This window comes from Carya illinoinensis, chromosome 12 (genome assembly GCF_018687715.1).
Source record: "Carya illinoinensis cultivar Pawnee chromosome 12, C.illinoinensisPawnee_v1, whole genome shotgun sequence".
Taxonomy (NCBI): domain Eukaryota; kingdom Viridiplantae; phylum Streptophyta; class Magnoliopsida; order Fagales; family Juglandaceae; genus Carya; species Carya illinoinensis.
The window spans coordinates 474559-492500 of NC_056763.1; the positions used below are offsets into that span (position 1 = coordinate 474559).

Here is a 17942-nt window from a genome sequence, read left to right on the forward strand (position 1 = left end):
GCGCTGATCTGCCAACTCATGGTATCTCAGCGCCATCAAGGTGTAATCTGACAGCTCAGCATCATCTATCTCGAATCCCCCTGCATCAATCGCCCCAGGTTGGAAAGAACTCTTCCTCGAGTTCAGAGCAGTGTCCTCAAAATCCACAAAACAAGGACTTAGGTGCTTCACATTAAAGACATCAGAAGTCTTCAAGTGACTGGGAAGGCACAACCTATAAGCATTATCATTGATCTTCTGCACTACCTCACAAGGTCCAATCTTCCGATCCTCAAGCTTATTATACTCGCAAACAGGAAAACGATCACGAGTTAATACAGCCCAAACAAAATCACCAACATCAAAAAGTACCTGACGACGATGACTGTCAACCCGAGTCTTGTACTTGGTATTGCTCTCATGAATGGTTTGTTTCACCTGCTCATGGATACCCCAAAGATGCTTTGCCATCTCATCTGCTTTAGGACTGAAACGTCTTATACGTGGAATAGGGGCTAAGTCCAGCACCCCGGATGGGTTCTGACCATAGACAATCTCAAATGGGCTTAAGCCTGTGGTTCTATTTTTCGATCTGTTGTAGGCAAATTCTGCTTGAGGCAATGCCAAATCCCACTGCTTCAGCTTAGTTCCTGCCAAACACCTCAAAAGGTTGCCAAAACTCCAGTTCACCACCTCGGTCTGGCCATCCTTCTGGGGGTGGTAAGCGCTACTAAAATTCAACTGTGTTCCCAGTTTCCCCCACAGGCTCTTCTAGAAATGACTGATGAACTTGGTATCACGATCTAAAGTGATGGATCGAGGAACACCATGTAAACGCACAATCTCCCTGAAATAAAGATGGGCAATCCAGACAGCATCCATAGTCTTCCTACAAGCTACAAAATGGGCCTTCTTGGAAAACCTGTCAACCACAACAAAGATAGAATCTGAGGCCCTTTGGGTGCGGGGTAAGCCTAATACAAAATCTATGCTGACATCGAACCAAGGAGCTTCAGGAACAGGTAAGGGAGTGTACAAGCCCGCATTGGTGAGAACTCCCTTAGACCGCTGGCACACATAACAACAGTCCACATAATGGGCCACATCACTAGTCAACCTGGGCCAATAAAAGTCAAAAGAGATAAGGGCCAATGTCTTATCTCAGCCAAAGTGTCCCTCATTATGAAGCTCACTTATAATTTGTTGCCTCAATGAACAACCTGGAATGCACAACTGTAATCCATGAAATAAATACCCATTATGCAAAACAAAATCATGAGGGTGACCATTAGTTACCTCCTGAAATATCCTTCCAAAGGAAGGATCAGTTGCATACATATCTGTGAAAGTCTCAAAGCCTACAACTTTGGTACTCATGGTGGTGAGGAGTAAGGTACAACGGCTCAAGGCATCTGCGACGCGATCCGGACTCTCTGCTTGGTGCCTCAGCATAAAGGTGAACTCTTGCAAGTATGGCACCCACTTGGCATGATGTCTACTCAGCTTGTGTTGGCCATTGATGTACTTCAGGGCCTCATGATCAATAAACAAAATGAACTCCCTCTGTACTAGGTAGTGACGCCAATGTTTCAGGGACTGAACTATGGCATAGAACTCCAAGTCATAAGTGGAATAATTTTTCTTTGATCCCGATAGTTTCTCACTGAAAAAAGCAACCGGACGCCCTGACTGACTCATAACACCACCAATGCCAACGCTCGAACGCATTGTCAAAATCAGGGAGTGCCAAAACTGGTGCCTCGGTCATCTTCTGCTTGACCAGTTGAAAACTAGCCTCTACCTTCTCAAACCACTGGAAATCATGCCCCTTGAGGCACTCGATGATAGGGGCAATTAGAGTGCTGAAATTTCTAATGAACCAGTGGTAGAAAGATGTCAATCCATGGAAACTTCGGATGTCGTGTAAGGTCCTTGGTCTTGGCCACTCCAAGAATGCATCTATCTTTGACTAATCTGCATGAACACTATCAGTAGACACAACAAAACCAAGAAAAGTCACAGAAGTAGTGAAGAAAGAACACTTCTTCTGATTGACAAACAGGCACTCCATTTTCAACATCTCAAAAACAGCACGGAGGTGATTGAAACGTGAAGCCCACGTCGAAATATAAATGAGGATATCATCGAAGTAAACTACAATGAATTTCCTCACAAAAGGCCGCAAGACCTGATGCATAAATCTCATGAACGTGCTGGGCGCATTGGATAGCCCAAAAGGCATGACCATCCACTCATACAACCCATGTTGCGTCTTAAACGCCGTTTTCCACTCATCTCCAGGCCTTATTCTGATCTGGTGGTATCCGCTTTTAAGGTCAATTTTTGAGAAGACCTTGGAACTGGATAGCTGATCCAACATATTATCTAGGCGGGGAATTGGAAACCGGTACTTCACTGTAATTCTATTGATCGCTCGGCTGTCAACACACATACACTAAGAACCATCTTTCTTTGGCACTAGCAGGGCAGGGACGGCACATGGGCTCATACTCTCTCGGATATAGCCCCTCTCCAACAACTCTACCACCTGTCGCTGCAACTCTTCAGACTCCTTAGGAATGAGGCAATATGCTGGTCGATTTGGAAAACTTGACCCAGGAACAAGGTCCATTTGATGCTGAATATCCCTCATAGGCGGTAGCCTAGGAGGAAGATCCTCTGGCATCAAGTTAGAGAACTCTGCTAGCAGCCGTTGCACCTCTACTGGTAAATCTGTATCCACATCTACTGCACTATTCTTGCAAGGTAATAAAGCATAGACCATGTCTCCATGCTCAATCTCATCTAAAAACCTGGACATGGAAAGCAGGTTAGTATTATTGGCTTCCGGGGTAGGAGTGAGTCCTTCCCGCCGAGGCACCAACACAATCTTTTTTCCCTTGATGTTAAGGGAATACGTATTCTTCCATCCATCATGAATGACACTGTGGTCATACTGCCAAGGTCGACCCAACAATACATGAAACGCATCCATAGACACAACATCACACCAGGCATTATCGAAATATTTTCTACCAATTGAAAAAGGCACGAGGCATCGCCTATCAACTGTTACCTCACTGCCTTTATTTAGCCATGACAACTTGTATGGCTTAGGATGACGGTCTGTCTTCAACTGCAATTTCTGGACAACCTCCTCGGACACTACATTCTCACAACTGTCGCTGTCAATGATCATTTTGCAGACTTTATCTGCAACTGTGTAGGTCATGTGAAAAATATTGGTTCTCAACCAATCGTCCCCTCAATCACCCTTGGGAGTCAGTAGACTCTTACAAATGACCAAAGTCTCATGACCATCTCCATACAGCACATCATCAGTCTCATCATCGTCATACACAGGCTCACCAATCTCCTAAGTCTCATCGACTACGTTTTCCTCAATCAACAAATTTTTACCCTTTCGATTAGCAGGCTTCCTGCAATCAGTCGCTCTATGCCCCTGTTCACCACAATGAAAACATAGGATAGTAGGGTTAGAATTACCCTGCGGTGGCTGCTGGACAGGACGAGAATCCTGAGGGCGAACTGGCCGACTGTTTTGATCGCTCCTGATCATTGGTCTCCTGTTTTGCTGTTTTTCAACAGCAAGTGCACGCTGGTAGGCCTCCAAAACATTCCATAGTGAGTGAAGGCTTAGGACATCTTGCAAGGGCTGGAGCAAACCCAGACATTGAAACTGATGAAATTTCCCAGGAAGATGTTGAAGCTCTGATGCCAACTGATGCTGGACAAAATAGCGATTATCCTGCAGGCTAGTTCCAACAGATGATTCATAGGGAAGAACAGGAGAAAATCACCCAAAAACACAGAGAGAAAAATCTTTAGGGTTTGACTGAATATTATCAAATCAAGCAATATCGAAAATTAGTCCACAAGCCGGACTGTTATAGCAAAAAATCGTGTTTATCCGAATTTTTCCAAAAATAGAAAAATCCTAAAAATTAGTCCAAATTGAAATTCAAAATAAAATAAGCAATATGCAAAAAATCCGACCCAAATTGGGTTTAAAATGACTTCCTAACTGATAAACGAAATATTACCATAAATAGTAAAAAATAATTAAAACTAGTGATTCGGAGGGGAAAATAGCAGAATTTGAGGTTGAAAAAAGGGCACATGGAGCTATGCTTGATGTAGAAAGTGTGCGCGCGAAAAAGAGCTTTCTGAATTGGGGTCTTATGCGCGATTTCGATGCCCATAGCCAAAGTTATGGCCAAAAGACTGAAATGCACTCAAAACGGCCCCGATTAGGAACATATCACAATCAATTCCCGCCTTTGCACTGATCTGCCAACTCATGGTGTGACGCCCCCAAATCCCCACGCCCGAACACGAGGAAATCGAGACGTCCGGATGGTGACAACCCGGGTCACCATCCTATCGACGGGTGCCAAGTGTGTGTAAAGGCAAGATATGTGCACAAAGAAACACGCAGCGGATAACGAAAGTCATAACTAAGTACCAGAAACACATAGAACTCAAACAATATACATGAAACATGCCCAATGCACAAAGCCCATAAAACATAATTTTCCACACACGCTAAAAAAACTCATTTGGCCCAAAAACACATCCTTTCCGAAAAACATGCCAAAAGTCACATTTGGCCTTTATTCGACTCAAACCAGAGTCTATTTTATCCGTATGCACCATGACCTCCCCTAGGGGTCATCCGCACACCCTGGCTCCAGTGCCACACCGCAGAGTACCACTACGCATGTGACACCTAACGAGCGATGCCCAGTTCCACGCCCCGCGTGTTCGTAGCCAAGCATCCTCTAGCCCTCACCAGCGAAGGACCACGGAGTCGGTGCGTAGAGCGATGCTCGGTTCCGCGCCCCGCGCGTTCGTAGCCAAGCAAACCCTAGCCCCCGCTCCCGTCGTCTAGCGACAACCCAGGGGATATCACTCAGTTTATTCCGCTCCCGAGTGACCAGAGGAGCTCCACCAGGATAATACCCCATCCCGGCTTGGGGTCGTGATACACACGCACCCGTAAGACCACTTACGCCAATACACAGGCTTTTCACACTATTTCACAAATACACGTGCGTGCACCATGCAATGCCATAACAATGCATAAAAATAATCCAACAACATAAATCAAATAAACAGGCAACTCCGTCCTCCATCCATTCGACCCCCGAACTCCTCGGACTCAGTCCGGAATCAACCAACCAGCAGATAAAATAAATTGAATGAGCAATATATATTTAAATCTGAAAATAGGGTTTGGAAAATACTTACAGCGCTATATGGCAATTTTAGAAAACACGCGGTGTTGCAAACGGCGGAGAAAAAGCAACGTCACAGTGAAAATTCACTGTGGCCGTGGGTTGTGAAAAACCCACTTTTGAACGGGGACAAACTAGGGCTTGGGATTGATAGGGAATGGTCTAGGGATGATTGTGAAGCTATTGGAAGTGGTGGTTGGCCGTGGGTGGCAGCAGAAAAGGCGGTGGGAGGCCGGATTTCCCAAAAAGGAAAGCTAGCTCGTAGGAGCTGTTCCGGTGGTCGTTGGAGGCTGAAAATAGGTGGGTTAGGAAGGCAAGGGACTGGTGATGAAGTGGTGAAGAAATGGTGGCCGGAGGTGGAGCGACGGCGGCGGATCGGAGCAAAAGCCGTGCGGGCTTTAAAGGGGTTTTCCGGCCAAACGGCCGGCCGGATGGGGGTGAATTTTGGTGGGAAGGTGCGCCGGAGGGAGACGAGTCAACCGGTGCCGGCGGTGAGCCGCACGGTGGCTGGACGACGGCAGATCGGGGGGTTGAGGCTTTCCGGCGTGAGAGAGAGGAGAGAGAGAGAGAGAGAGAGAGAGAGAGAGAGAGAGAGAGAGAGAGAGAGAGAGAGAGAGAGAGAGAGAGAGAGAGAGAGAGAGAGAGAGACGGGTCGAGCGGGAAAGGGGAGAAAAAAAAGAAAAGAAAGAAAAAAAAGAGAAAAAGAAGGAAAAAGAAAGAAGAAGAAAAGAGAAAAAGGAAAAAGAAAAGGAAAAAGGAAAAGAGGTGTAGGGAAAAAGATGAGGTCTAATCCTCATTTCGGAAAACAAAACTAAACCGCCGAAACGAGATTAAAAACCACAAAACAACTAAAAGAAATAAAACACAACATCAATTAAATTAAAAAAAACAATTTTAAAATGCAAATAAATTAAAATAAAAAATTAAAATATTAATTAAAATAAAAGCAACCATTTCAGTGAAAATACACTCAAAAGCGGGTCATCACACATGGTATCTCAGTGCCATCAAGGTGCAATTTGACAGCTCAGCATCATCTGTCTCGGATCCCCCTGCATTAGATACCAAATTAAACTATTTCCAACCATTAATTAACCACGAAATTCGTGTCAAGTTATGGTCTTGCTATTGCCACTCTGGGAGGTGAAGTACAATATCTGTCTTGGATCCCCCTGCATTAGATACCAAATTAAAGTATTTCCAACCATTAATTAACCATGAAATTCGTGTCAAGTTATGGTCTTGCTATTGCTACTCTGGGAGGTGAAGTACAATATCACTAACTTTTAGCAACGTTGTACTTCATCCTAATTTTTATTATCTATAGGGCTTGTTTGGAAAATTGGATGTCTCATCCCATATGAAAATTTCTTATAGTTTTCTTCCCATATATCACTCAATTTTTTTTATCTAATCATTACAATTTTTTCAAACTTTCAAATAAAATACAAAAACCAATTTAAAAATTGTAAATTTCAAAATAAAAATTATATTAAAAATTATATTCTAGTTTTGTTTCCTAATGTTATTTGTTCATATCTGCCGTGGTCGTGGTCGTGATCGTGCTCTCATGGATAGTTCTTTTCTTGCTTTGTTTCCTAATGCTATTTGTTCATATCTGCCGCGCTCTACTTCAGATCATGCTCCCATGTTCATTGAATTTATGCAAGATCCTTTCTCTTATGGCCCGACTCCTTTCCGTTTCCAGCAGATGTGGGTGGACCATAATGAATTTTTAGATTGTGTTTGGTCAGCTTGGGAGGTCTGTGTGGATGGGTCGGCTATCCAGATTTTGACTAGAAAATTAAAGCAGACAAAGGTGGCTCTTAGGGAATGGAATAAAAGGGTCTTTGGCCATACTTTAAGTCATATTGATGCTTTTGAAAAACAGGTTGAGGAGATTGAGCAACAACTTCAATTATCTTGGGGAGACAATTTGGAAAAGGAATTACATGAGGTAGTTTCGGATTTGGCCATTTAGAGACGCCGGGAAGAAGCGAGATTGGCATAGATGGCTAAGTTAAAGTGGCAGGTGGATGGTGATCAGATTACCAAGTTTTTTAGGCTTGCCTTGCAAATAAAAGAAGAAAAAGAGTGCTACAAATGGGTTCAAACACGGTGGTTTATGAGATGTCGGAAAGTATTCACCAAGGGATAGTAGAGCTTTTCACTTCTTTCCTTCAAGGGTACCAACCTGCAGAGCAGCCTAGCCTGGAAGAATACATTACGCCAGTCATTTCAGAGGAGGAAAATGCCTCCCTCACTCATCCTCCCACTCTGGAGGAAGTGTTTGAGGCTGTGTGTTCCATTCTATCTCAGAGTGCACCGGGCCCAGATGGATTTGGGTTGGGTTTCTATAAAACATGTTGGGAGATTGTTAAAGCCGATGTGTGGAAGGCAGTGTTGGAATTCTTCATGTCAAAATATCTTCTGAGGTACTTTATGGCTTCCTATTTGGTTTTAATACCAAAGGTGGAGTCGCCTACAGGTTTTGATAAGTTCCTCCCCATTAGCCTTTGCTCTGTCTTTTATAAAATTTTCTCCAAGATTATTGTTTCTCTATTAACAGGTCTATTGCCTCGCCTGATTTCTCTGAAGCAAGGTGCCTTTATTCCTGGAAGAAGCATCTTTGAGAACATTAGTCTCACCCAGGAAATGGTTCAATCGATTAATAAAATAATTCAAGACGGTAACATTATGCTGAAAGTAGATATGGCGAAAGGTTATGATCGTGTGGACTGGGCTTTTCTAATCACAGTCTTGCATAGGTTTGGCTTTTCTTCCCAGTTATGTGAATTGGTGCATTTTTGTATTTCTAGCCCTTGGTATTCGGTTATGATGAATGGTACAGTCAAGGGTTTCTTTCTGGGAGGCCGAGGTCTTTGTCAAGGTGGTCCGCTGTCACCTTATTTATTCATCATTTCAGCAAGAGGTACTATCCTAGTTGATCCATGGAAGTGTCCAAGAGCACAAGTTCAGGTTGTTTTCTCAGGCCTGAGGTACGCCTATTGTTTCTCACTTGGTGTATGCTGACGATGTCATGATATTTTCCAATGGAAGCCAGAGATCGGTTGGAGTTCTTCAGCAAATTCTGAGCCAATATGAGAGGTGGTCAGGACAGACTATCAATATACAAAAATCGGCATTATATTATTCGAACAAAATTTCCTCTAGGTGAAAGCAGAGACTGTTACGTAATACTGGGTTCAAGGAGGGGACTTTCCCTTTCAAATACTTGGGAGTGCCGATAATTTTGGGGAGACTTAGGCAGGTCCATTTAGAAGATATGATGAATAAAGTGCGGCAAAAAGTTAGCGGCTGGAAGATGAGACTACTATCTACTGGTGGAAAACTCATTCTATTGCGACATGTTATATCCAGCATGACGATTCATCTTTTTGTTGTTTTACAGGTTCCTCAAGTTACCATCTCCAAGATCCACAAGTTGATGAGTTCTTTCTTTTGGGGAGAATAAGATGGCCGGGATAAAAGAAAATGGGTGGCGTGGAGACATATTTGCAACCTTGTGGAAGAAAGGGGGCTTGGGTTACGGGCTCTTCAGGACTTTCAAAAAGCCTTACACATGCATTTTACTTGGAACATTATTCAAGTTAATTCTTTATGGGCCAATTTTTCAAAGCAAAATATGTGGGATCAAAGCCTTGGTGCCTAATTCAAGCCTCTAAAGGGTCTAGGTTTTGGAGAATGGTTGCTAATTTTATTCCATTGTTGTTGAATAATTTGAAATGGAAGATTAGAGAAGGTGATATTTTTTTCTGGTATGATCAATGGATGGACAATGGCCTCCTAATGAATGAGATGTCCCCAATGGATTCAACTTTGCTTAAAATAAAAGACTGTCGGTTATAGGACAGTTGAGATGTGGATCTTTTGGAAAGATTAGTAGGGAGGGATAAGGTGGATGAGATTTTAATCTCTTTATCATGACCTGATTCTGGGAAGGATCTTTTGATTTGGACTCCTATGGAGACAAGTATGTTCTCTACCAAATCTACCTGGAATTGTATTCATGTTAGAGGATCTCCTCTTGATTGGCATGCTTGGATTTGGCAAAAGAGCCTCCCTTTAAAAATGTCTATACATTTTTGGAGGGCTTGGCATATGGCATTGAGTGTGGATGATAGATTACGACGTATTGGTATTCCTCTTGCTTCCAAATGTGATTGTTATACTATAGGTCATATTGAAGATATGAACCATGTGCTCTTTGAGGGTGATTTCCCTAAAAAAATATGGTCCTTTTTTGGCACTCTCTTTGGTATTCCTATTGGAAGAGCTTGGAAATAGAATGCGGGAACTTGGTTCAAGCGGGCTAGTTCATCTTCACATGTGGGATTTATTTTTGGCATCCTGCCCATCATTGTTACTTGGAGCTTATGGAGGAGAAGATCTCTAGCTCAGATGGAAGGTATTTTGGAATCTCATGAAACTATTCTCCATTCTATTTGTGTATGGCTAGGTTCCCTTTGTCAGGTGGCTAAGCAGCCTAAGCGATTGTCCCACCAAGATGGCATGATCCTTGAGGCCCTAAGGATAAAACCGATGGTCCCTAAAGTCCCTTGTTGCAAAGCGGTACGGTGGGTTAAGCCGCCGTCGGGGTTGCACAAACTAAACACGAATGGTAGCAGTCTTGGCAATCCAGGTTCTTGCGGAATTGGTGGGGTCATTCGTAACAACTCTGGGCGACATGTTCAGGCTTATGCCTCACATGTTGGCTTTGGTTCCAATAATAAAGTGAAACTCATGGCGCTACTTCAAGGTTTGAGAATTTGCTAAGCATTAAATATCACTAAGGTGATAGTAGAAATGAATTCGAAGGTGGTCATTTCTTGGCGGCTGAGAGGGAGATGTGGTGTATGGTACCTAGAGGATTTTTGGGAGGAAATTATTGAGCTGTCCCGAACTATGCAATGCCATTTTCAGCATGTCTTGCGTGAAGGTAATAGGGTGGCGGATTGGTTAGCCAAGTCTGGGGCTTCAGGCACGGAATTGGTTTACTCTAATAATTGTAGTATGCCTCAGATTCTTCGAGGATTGATCCGTTTGGATAGTTTAGGCCTCCCATCGTTATGATATTAGGTCTGGTTTTTCCATGGTTCTCATCTGGTGTTTTTCTTGATTAATAGGTTTGTATTTGATAAGTATTTTTGGTTGCAGTTTTCTTGGATTTTTCCTTGGACCTTGTTTTTGTTACCACGGTATTTCGCAATCAAAAGTGCGGGTTTTATTTTAATAAAAATAGGAGGGGTCACTCTTGGACATGTGACCTTCCGCTCTTTAAAAAATAAATAAATAAATAATGCAACAGAAATAAAATGATAGTCATCAATTAAGCTAATTACAATACCAAAAAGTAATTTCATGATCAAGCTAATATCCATAAGCCACAAGTCTTCCAACTTTAGATATAAAAATAAAACAGTCATCCGTAATTAATCAAAGCCTATAATTAACTCTTCAATCTTCACTCCTCAAGCAAAGCTAGATCTCTATAAACGTACCCATCTTCTACATCAAAATCTACGGTTTCGCAGAGCGGACTACAGGTGGGACCACCATGGTGTGATTTTGCAAAATCTCGATAAGTGGAAAAATAAGACCACCACTTGAAAATACATATAGGTAGAAAATGAGAAATTATGCAATTAAGAAAATATAGAGAAATATGATATTTGATATTAATCGAACTTAAGTCATGCAAAAGGCATCCTTTTTTTTAGAGTGGTAACTAGAATTTGTACCTATAACTCAAGCTCCATTCTTCCAGTTTCCTCAAGTCTAACTTCTTCTGTTCTTATGTTGTTACAGTAAGCCTTGATCTTCTTCAATTTCTTTCTCACAAGTCCTGAAACCTTAGTGTATTGAGCTGATGTCCACTCCCAGATGCCAGTAAGTGGGTTGGACCATTCTTATTAGGCCCAATAGACTTAAGCCCAGCAAGGTGTTGGCCTTCCCTATAAGAATTTTGTCCCATGGATCCAGATATATTGTTCACCTCATGCATATGACTATCAGACACCCCCTTGATCTCCACCTCTATTTCCTCCCAAGATTTTTCAATTGTTTGAATTTTGTTTCCTTTTTTAGAGCTTCCCTCCCTAAGTTCCTCCATCATTGTTGTTTCATTGCTAGTTTCTCCCACCCCACCATCTCCTCCCAATTCCTTGCTCTTACCATAACAAAATTTTGTTTCCAAATTTGTAGCCATTGTCAAAGTTTAACCGGTCTCCCAGCCACTGACTGCAATTGTATTCCGGCAGCTCACCTTTGGACCGCTTCTACCCTCTTCATTGCTTCTCCATGTATGGTTATCCAACTTAACCATTGTCTTCCTCCTAGTTTTGCTCGAAGCCATGACCCAAATTGATCTGCCTCAGCATTCTATTGTACATTTTGTTGCCATTCCTTCACTTCATGGAGAATTCGCCTACATTTGAAACAAAACCTAGGCAATCTTTCATATTTCAAAGGTATCTAGATTTTTGAGCCATTAATCATAACCATTTGCTCTCTCGCTATTGATTTTGTCAAATCCAGTAAGATTTTCACCCATAGAAAATTTCCCCAACCCACATCATCTTCATCCACATCCACCTCTTCCACAATACCGATTGATCTTCCAATTTGTTCTCCACATTCTTGATTCATGCCCACTAAAGGCATATTTGCAGTTGAACTCATAAAGAAGCTTGATCAAATTTCATCATTCCAGGTCGTGCGAACCCGTGAAATGGTTTGATGACAAACATTCTATTGTAAAAAGACCATGGTTGTCCTTCCTCTACTCTATGTTTATCCACATGAGTGGCAAAAGTAATGATAAAGACGTCCAGCCCAACTTCCTGGAAAATTGCCTGCTTACTCAATCTCTAAATTTTTGCCATTGTGAATTCTAATATTGCCCTACCTATTGATCATTTCAGGAAGACTTTCCAATCAAACATCGTTCCCCTTTTTGCTAAACATGGTCCAATGCCTCCCTTCCAAATCTATCAAGGCATCCTCTTCTTCTATAAGTTTCAATTGTCCCCACATTTCTTCAATCCTTTCCATGGCTATCAACAAGAAAATTCCTTGGTCTTCTTTGTTGTAGACTAAACCACACGACTCATTACACCACCTCTATTCTCTCCATAGAGAAAAAGAGAGGAGATTGATCCCTTAAACCACCTCAAGAAGCATAGGACTTAGGCAAAAGGCGTGCTTTTGATTATACTAACCATGTGAAAATCATCAGCAATATGGTAGATTTATAGACAAAAATTGTTTGCTTATAGAGAGAGAGGGTTAACTTTGCTCTTGGCATTATCTTTATAGTTGAGAGAAGAAAAATTGAGAGAGATTTTTTTTTTGGGAGGGGGGGGGGGGGGGGAGGGGGAGAGGATTGTATGGGAATGTTTGGAAAGTTGTAGGGGCCTAAAGCATTAATCAAGTGAAGGTCATGTATATGGTTTCTCCTCTCATTATATTATGGATCGGACTTTATATATTAAAATTAAAATTAAAAAACCTAAACTATTAAAAATGAAAACAAGAAAATATGAATAAAAATATTTAAAATATGAAAATTTTATAATATAAAATAGAATATAAAAAAACATGAAATCCAAAATCCAATAACTTGTTGTGATGGAGATTTTCCTTACTTAAATCTTATTTTAGTTGGGAGGATTTTGATTAATTTTTAGAGTTATTGACCGAATTATACAATCCAGCATGAGAGAGATAAATACATGATGTTATCATTTATAATTGCACTAGTTAATTTTTTAGGCAACAATAAATGTTCGACTAATATTATGAGGCTCACTTTTTTCATTTATTTCTGTCTCACTCCTGCTTCTAGGGTCCAATCAAGAACTCTAAAAGACTTATATCCAATTCAGGAGTAGGGAAGCATGTATCCCACTTCTTAAATCTAGGCACAACAGAGTACTTTTTTTTTTTTTTTTTGAAATAGACTTCAATTCAGTTCCTGAATGAAGAAAGTTACAGCTGTGACCAATAAGTCCGGGTACCAACCCTGATTACAAGCCAACTACTCATCTATTTTAAGCTCCCCCACACACAATAAGTGTCGGACACTGTCTAAAAACACTTTAGAAACTCTCTGATGACACAACCCTTTTGAGATGTGAGACTCTGTATAAACAGAGATGTCCATCTCGACTTGTCTATGAGACACCAATCCATACCACTCCCACCCTCCAAAAGAGGGAAATGACTCACTACCCTACTCCTCCAAAAGAGGAAAGGGACTCACTACCCTACTCCTCTAAAAGAGGAAAGGGACTCACTACCCTACTCCTCCGAAAGAGGAAATGGAATAATCTATTTCAATTTATTTTCATTACCCTAATAAAACCCACTAACAACCGTAACTGAAAAGTAAAACAAAGTAGCCTAGTACATCACTACCCAACCCCACTAACTGCACCGTATACTCTGTGCTACTCTACCCACTAACTGCGGCGTGCTCCACTAACAGAACAGTCATCTGTTGCATGTGCTCGTCTCCGTGCCCATGCCCGTTGCTGCCCATGCCCAGGAAAAAACCAGCCCTTCGCCGTCTCCTCTCACATGCACATGCACATCTTCAACTTCGTTTAAGCACCGAAGCCCAGAGGCAAAACAACCTCCTCCTCTTCGTTCAAAACCCATGCGCAGAGCCACCGAGAGCTTTATTCCATACACACACAAAACAAACTAGACTAACCAGATTTAACACAAGAAATAAAAAAGAAGAAATCAACAAAACCGCCTGACTTTGATTCAAAAAAGCTCCGACCATCATCCCCAAAAACATCCACCGTGAACTTCGGCCAGATTCCACCCCAAGGATGCTTTATCCCTTCCATACCGCTCGGCGTGCATCCCCCAAAAAACCCCTGTTTTCCATTGTTAAAACAGAGTATATATACCCCATGGAGAAGCACCCCAAAACAGTAAGCAAAAATCCATCTTCAGAACAGCAAACAAACCGAGCCACACCGTGAACCCTCTCTGCCATCCCCTCAGAAGACCAACACCACACGGTCAGGGACGCCAGCCATACATATCCGAAAACTCCATTTCCCACAGAGAATGACTCTTCGCCCTGCTGGGTGAAATGATATGGATAAGGACATGGACCCAGGCCTTGTGATGGTCTTTCAACAGAGCAAAACTCAGCTAGAAAAGATAGAACAGCTCTTATTAAAAGCATCCCCGAATGGTTAGCTTTGCCCATACCATGCCACGGCCAAGAACGACGTCGAGGCCCTCCTTCACCACCGTGCAAGCATCACTTTGCCCACTGCGAGATATATAAAGAAGGATGTCTTCGGGCTCCTTGACCGGGAGGATGGCTTCCACCTCCAAACTATCACTTTCTTGTAAACATAAAAACACAAACAGAGAAAAGGGAATGGAAAAAGGACCTTAAACTAAGAGGGAAACAGAGAGATGGAGGGAGGGGGAGCCTAGGCTCCCACCTCCCTCAGACGAAACTCAGCCTTAGTTTTTCTAGAGAGATGGAGGAGCTTAACTTCACACAAATCGGACTACCGAAAAAAGATTAGTGGTAGCAATCGTTTTCGCAGTCCGTGTTTGTTTGTAGGCACAACAGAATTAATTTGACAACTCAATGGTAATTATTAAAATTAAAAGACTTAAGCTATAGTACAACGAATTAAGAAGATAAGAGAGCAAGATTAATAGACCACATTACTACAAAGAAAATATAAACAATATTAATTTAAGCTACATTAAAATAGCATGATTATTTCCACCAATATCAAGATCTCTTAAAAATATTCATAAATCAAATTCAAATGGAAATTTGAGAAGAAATTAATGGTGCAACATAGTTAGTTATTTATAAAATAATTATTATTTAACGTTCCAACACACAATGGAACCTCATGCCTATGATTTAAGACTGGTGTTTACATAATAATATAATAATAACTTAACATACTGGTTGCCTCAAATTATGCACAAATATAATTGGCTAGACGTGAACATATAAAGCAAGGGTTCACACACAGAATTTTGGCTATTGAGGTTGTTATTTATGGTAAGTAATTATTCCGTAATTATAGAAAGAAAATTATATGCTTATAACTATTTTATAACTCAACATAAAAATAATGGTAGTTTTGTTGAAATTTATTTATTTATTTATTTTGAAGTAGTTGAAATTTATCTTCAATATAATGATATGATTGCATTGGTTGATTCAAATTAGGCCTACAGGTGGGTAGCCAGGCATCTCGCCACCAGCCCCCACCTAGGGCAAGGGTACCTTATTGCCACTCATCCCCGTCTCATGTATGCAGGTGGTTTTGTCTGGCTGCCTGGTGGGTGGGTTCTCAAGCTCACTGTTTGGCGGCTAGGCGTGGTTTTTTTAGCATACCCATGGCCATGATGTGGCTATGGGTTGACTAAAAAACCCGCGACCATGTCGTGGCTGTGGATCATGGAGAATAAAAGGGGGGGGGGAGATATGAAGAAAATGAGCAAGTGAAGAAGAAGAAGAGGAGAAAAGGAGGGCAAAGATGTAACACCCATCTTTATGGTGGGAATTTTAGAAAAATAATTTTAGAAGATAAGACGGAAATTACTGACTTATCACTTTCCTTCCCAGTATATGAAAGGTTCTATATTTAAAATAAAAACCTACTCTATAAATTGAGTTTTACAGCGAAATACACTATTTAAAAATAATTTCTCTCTTGCGTTACATTAAAACTCGACTAGGCTGCTTTCGCTTTACCCTAGTGGCGATGTCCGTCTTGACACTTTTTCCTCACTTTGTACCTTGGTGAGACATACATAAAAACTAAAATGAGTCAATGACGCGTAAGTATTATTTTATACAGTCAAAATATACTAATATAAGTTTTCAGTCATGCATTCACATTCATCTACGTACTTTACATAAGCATACATTTCATTTTTAAACTTTACAAGGTAGGGTTTTTCTTTAAAAGAAATTTCCATCCATAAAATATTTTCCACACCTCGTACATTCATTTTTAAAGAGCTAAATGATTCCACAACATTCATTTTAACTGTTAACACTTTCCTTTGGCTGGTACACACTGTTACGCCTCGTGTATTGGGGTTAACTGTCTTTTGGACCTAACTCCGCTCATCGCCGCGGGATAGGGATCCATCAGTCAGGATGGTGCCATTGGGTGCACTACCAATGGGACCGATCCGACATTGAAATCTACCCATTCCTTTGAGGCCTTTCCATTCATTCATTGGCCGTTACATAGCTTTATATATTAAAACATTAATTTCTTTTCTCATTTCATTTCCTTTTCATTCATATGATTTATCAGTCTATTCATTTCATAAAACAAAACATCATTATTTCATTTAATGAAACATAAATACAATAAATACGTTATATACCATACATTCACATGCATATAACTTAAAACTTTGGGTACATAAATAGAGGCTACCACAGATGGCCATTGATGACTTGCAAAAATTTCATATTGCAGGTTTTACAAGTTCGCTCGAGCGGAGGCTTTTGGCCACTCGAGCGAATTCAGGCAGATTCAAACGCTCGACTGCCTCTCGACAGGGAGCTCTTGCTGAAAAACAAAGATCGCTCGAGCGGAGACATTGGTCGCTCGAGCGAAATCAGGCAGAGTCGAACGCTCGACGTGAGCTCGATAGGATGCTCGAGCGAAATCAGACAGAGTCGGACGCTTGATGTGCGCTCGACACCCCGCTCGAGCGAACATCGTATTTTGACAAATTTTAGGTTTTCCGCCGTGACACCATATAAAAGCAATTTTTCACTCTAGGGCCGCGAGTTTTGACTGGAGAACACTTCTTGGGAGAGAAAAACATAGCTAGAGGGATTCAAATCATCTATTTTTGGAGAGGGAATTCCAATTATTGCACGTACGTTAGAATCATACACGAGCACGGACGAGAGAAAAGCGTTGAATCGTTCCCTTGAGCTTTTGACAACGAGTTGAGGCTGCAAGGAGGATTTTTCAGTGTTTATTTTCTTCCCATCTTCTCAGAACAATTATGGTGAATTCGTTTATGTTGAATTCCATTTCTAGCATGAGCTAAATTTTCTTCATTCTAGGAAGACGATGTAACCTATTTCCGAACTATGCTTGATTGTCTATGCTAATTTAATGCAATTCTCTCTTTGTTTATCTGATTTATTCTGAATTTATTGCTTCTAATTAACTGGCCATTGATTAGATGATAAGTAATCTTGTGATTTGCTATCGAAAGAGGGAATCATAGGGTAGATCTTGGATATTTCAGCATAGGTAAGTATAGAGATCGAAAGACTTGTATGAATCTATGTAGTAATTAAATCATTGGTCTTATTGCGTTCTTGATTATTGAATTTGCATATTCTTGTGTGAATTGATAACCAAGAGTCAATTCCAATTGACTATCGAAAGAGGCTTTTGGATGAATTAGAGATTTGCTAATAGACAAAAGAGATTTAAATTAAATTGGCTGGATGAGAAAAGCATAGTGAAGAAGTAGGTGAAATCGATTTCCTAGAAGTTTTCTTCCCATTAATTTGATCTTCGAACGTCAGTGTTATTTCCTTTGCACATTTTTCTTTGAGTTGATCTAGTTTAGATTGCAACTACAAAAATCTTAGTGATTCCTTTAGATAAAATCAAGTTTAGTATAATTTTGGTATTT

At 41.1% G+C, this 17942-nt stretch overlaps 1 protein-coding gene across 1 annotated transcript; it reads right to left on the reverse strand.

The window, feature by feature from the left end:
- Positions 1-2434: 2434 nt before the first annotated feature.
- LOC122290046 lies at positions 2435-3211 on the reverse strand. The gene has a single exon (XM_043097562.1). It carries the CDS (start codon positions 3209-3211, stop codon positions 2435-2437), a length of 777 nt encoding a protein of 258 aa, XP_042953496.1.
- Positions 3212-17942: the final 14731 nt, after the last annotated feature.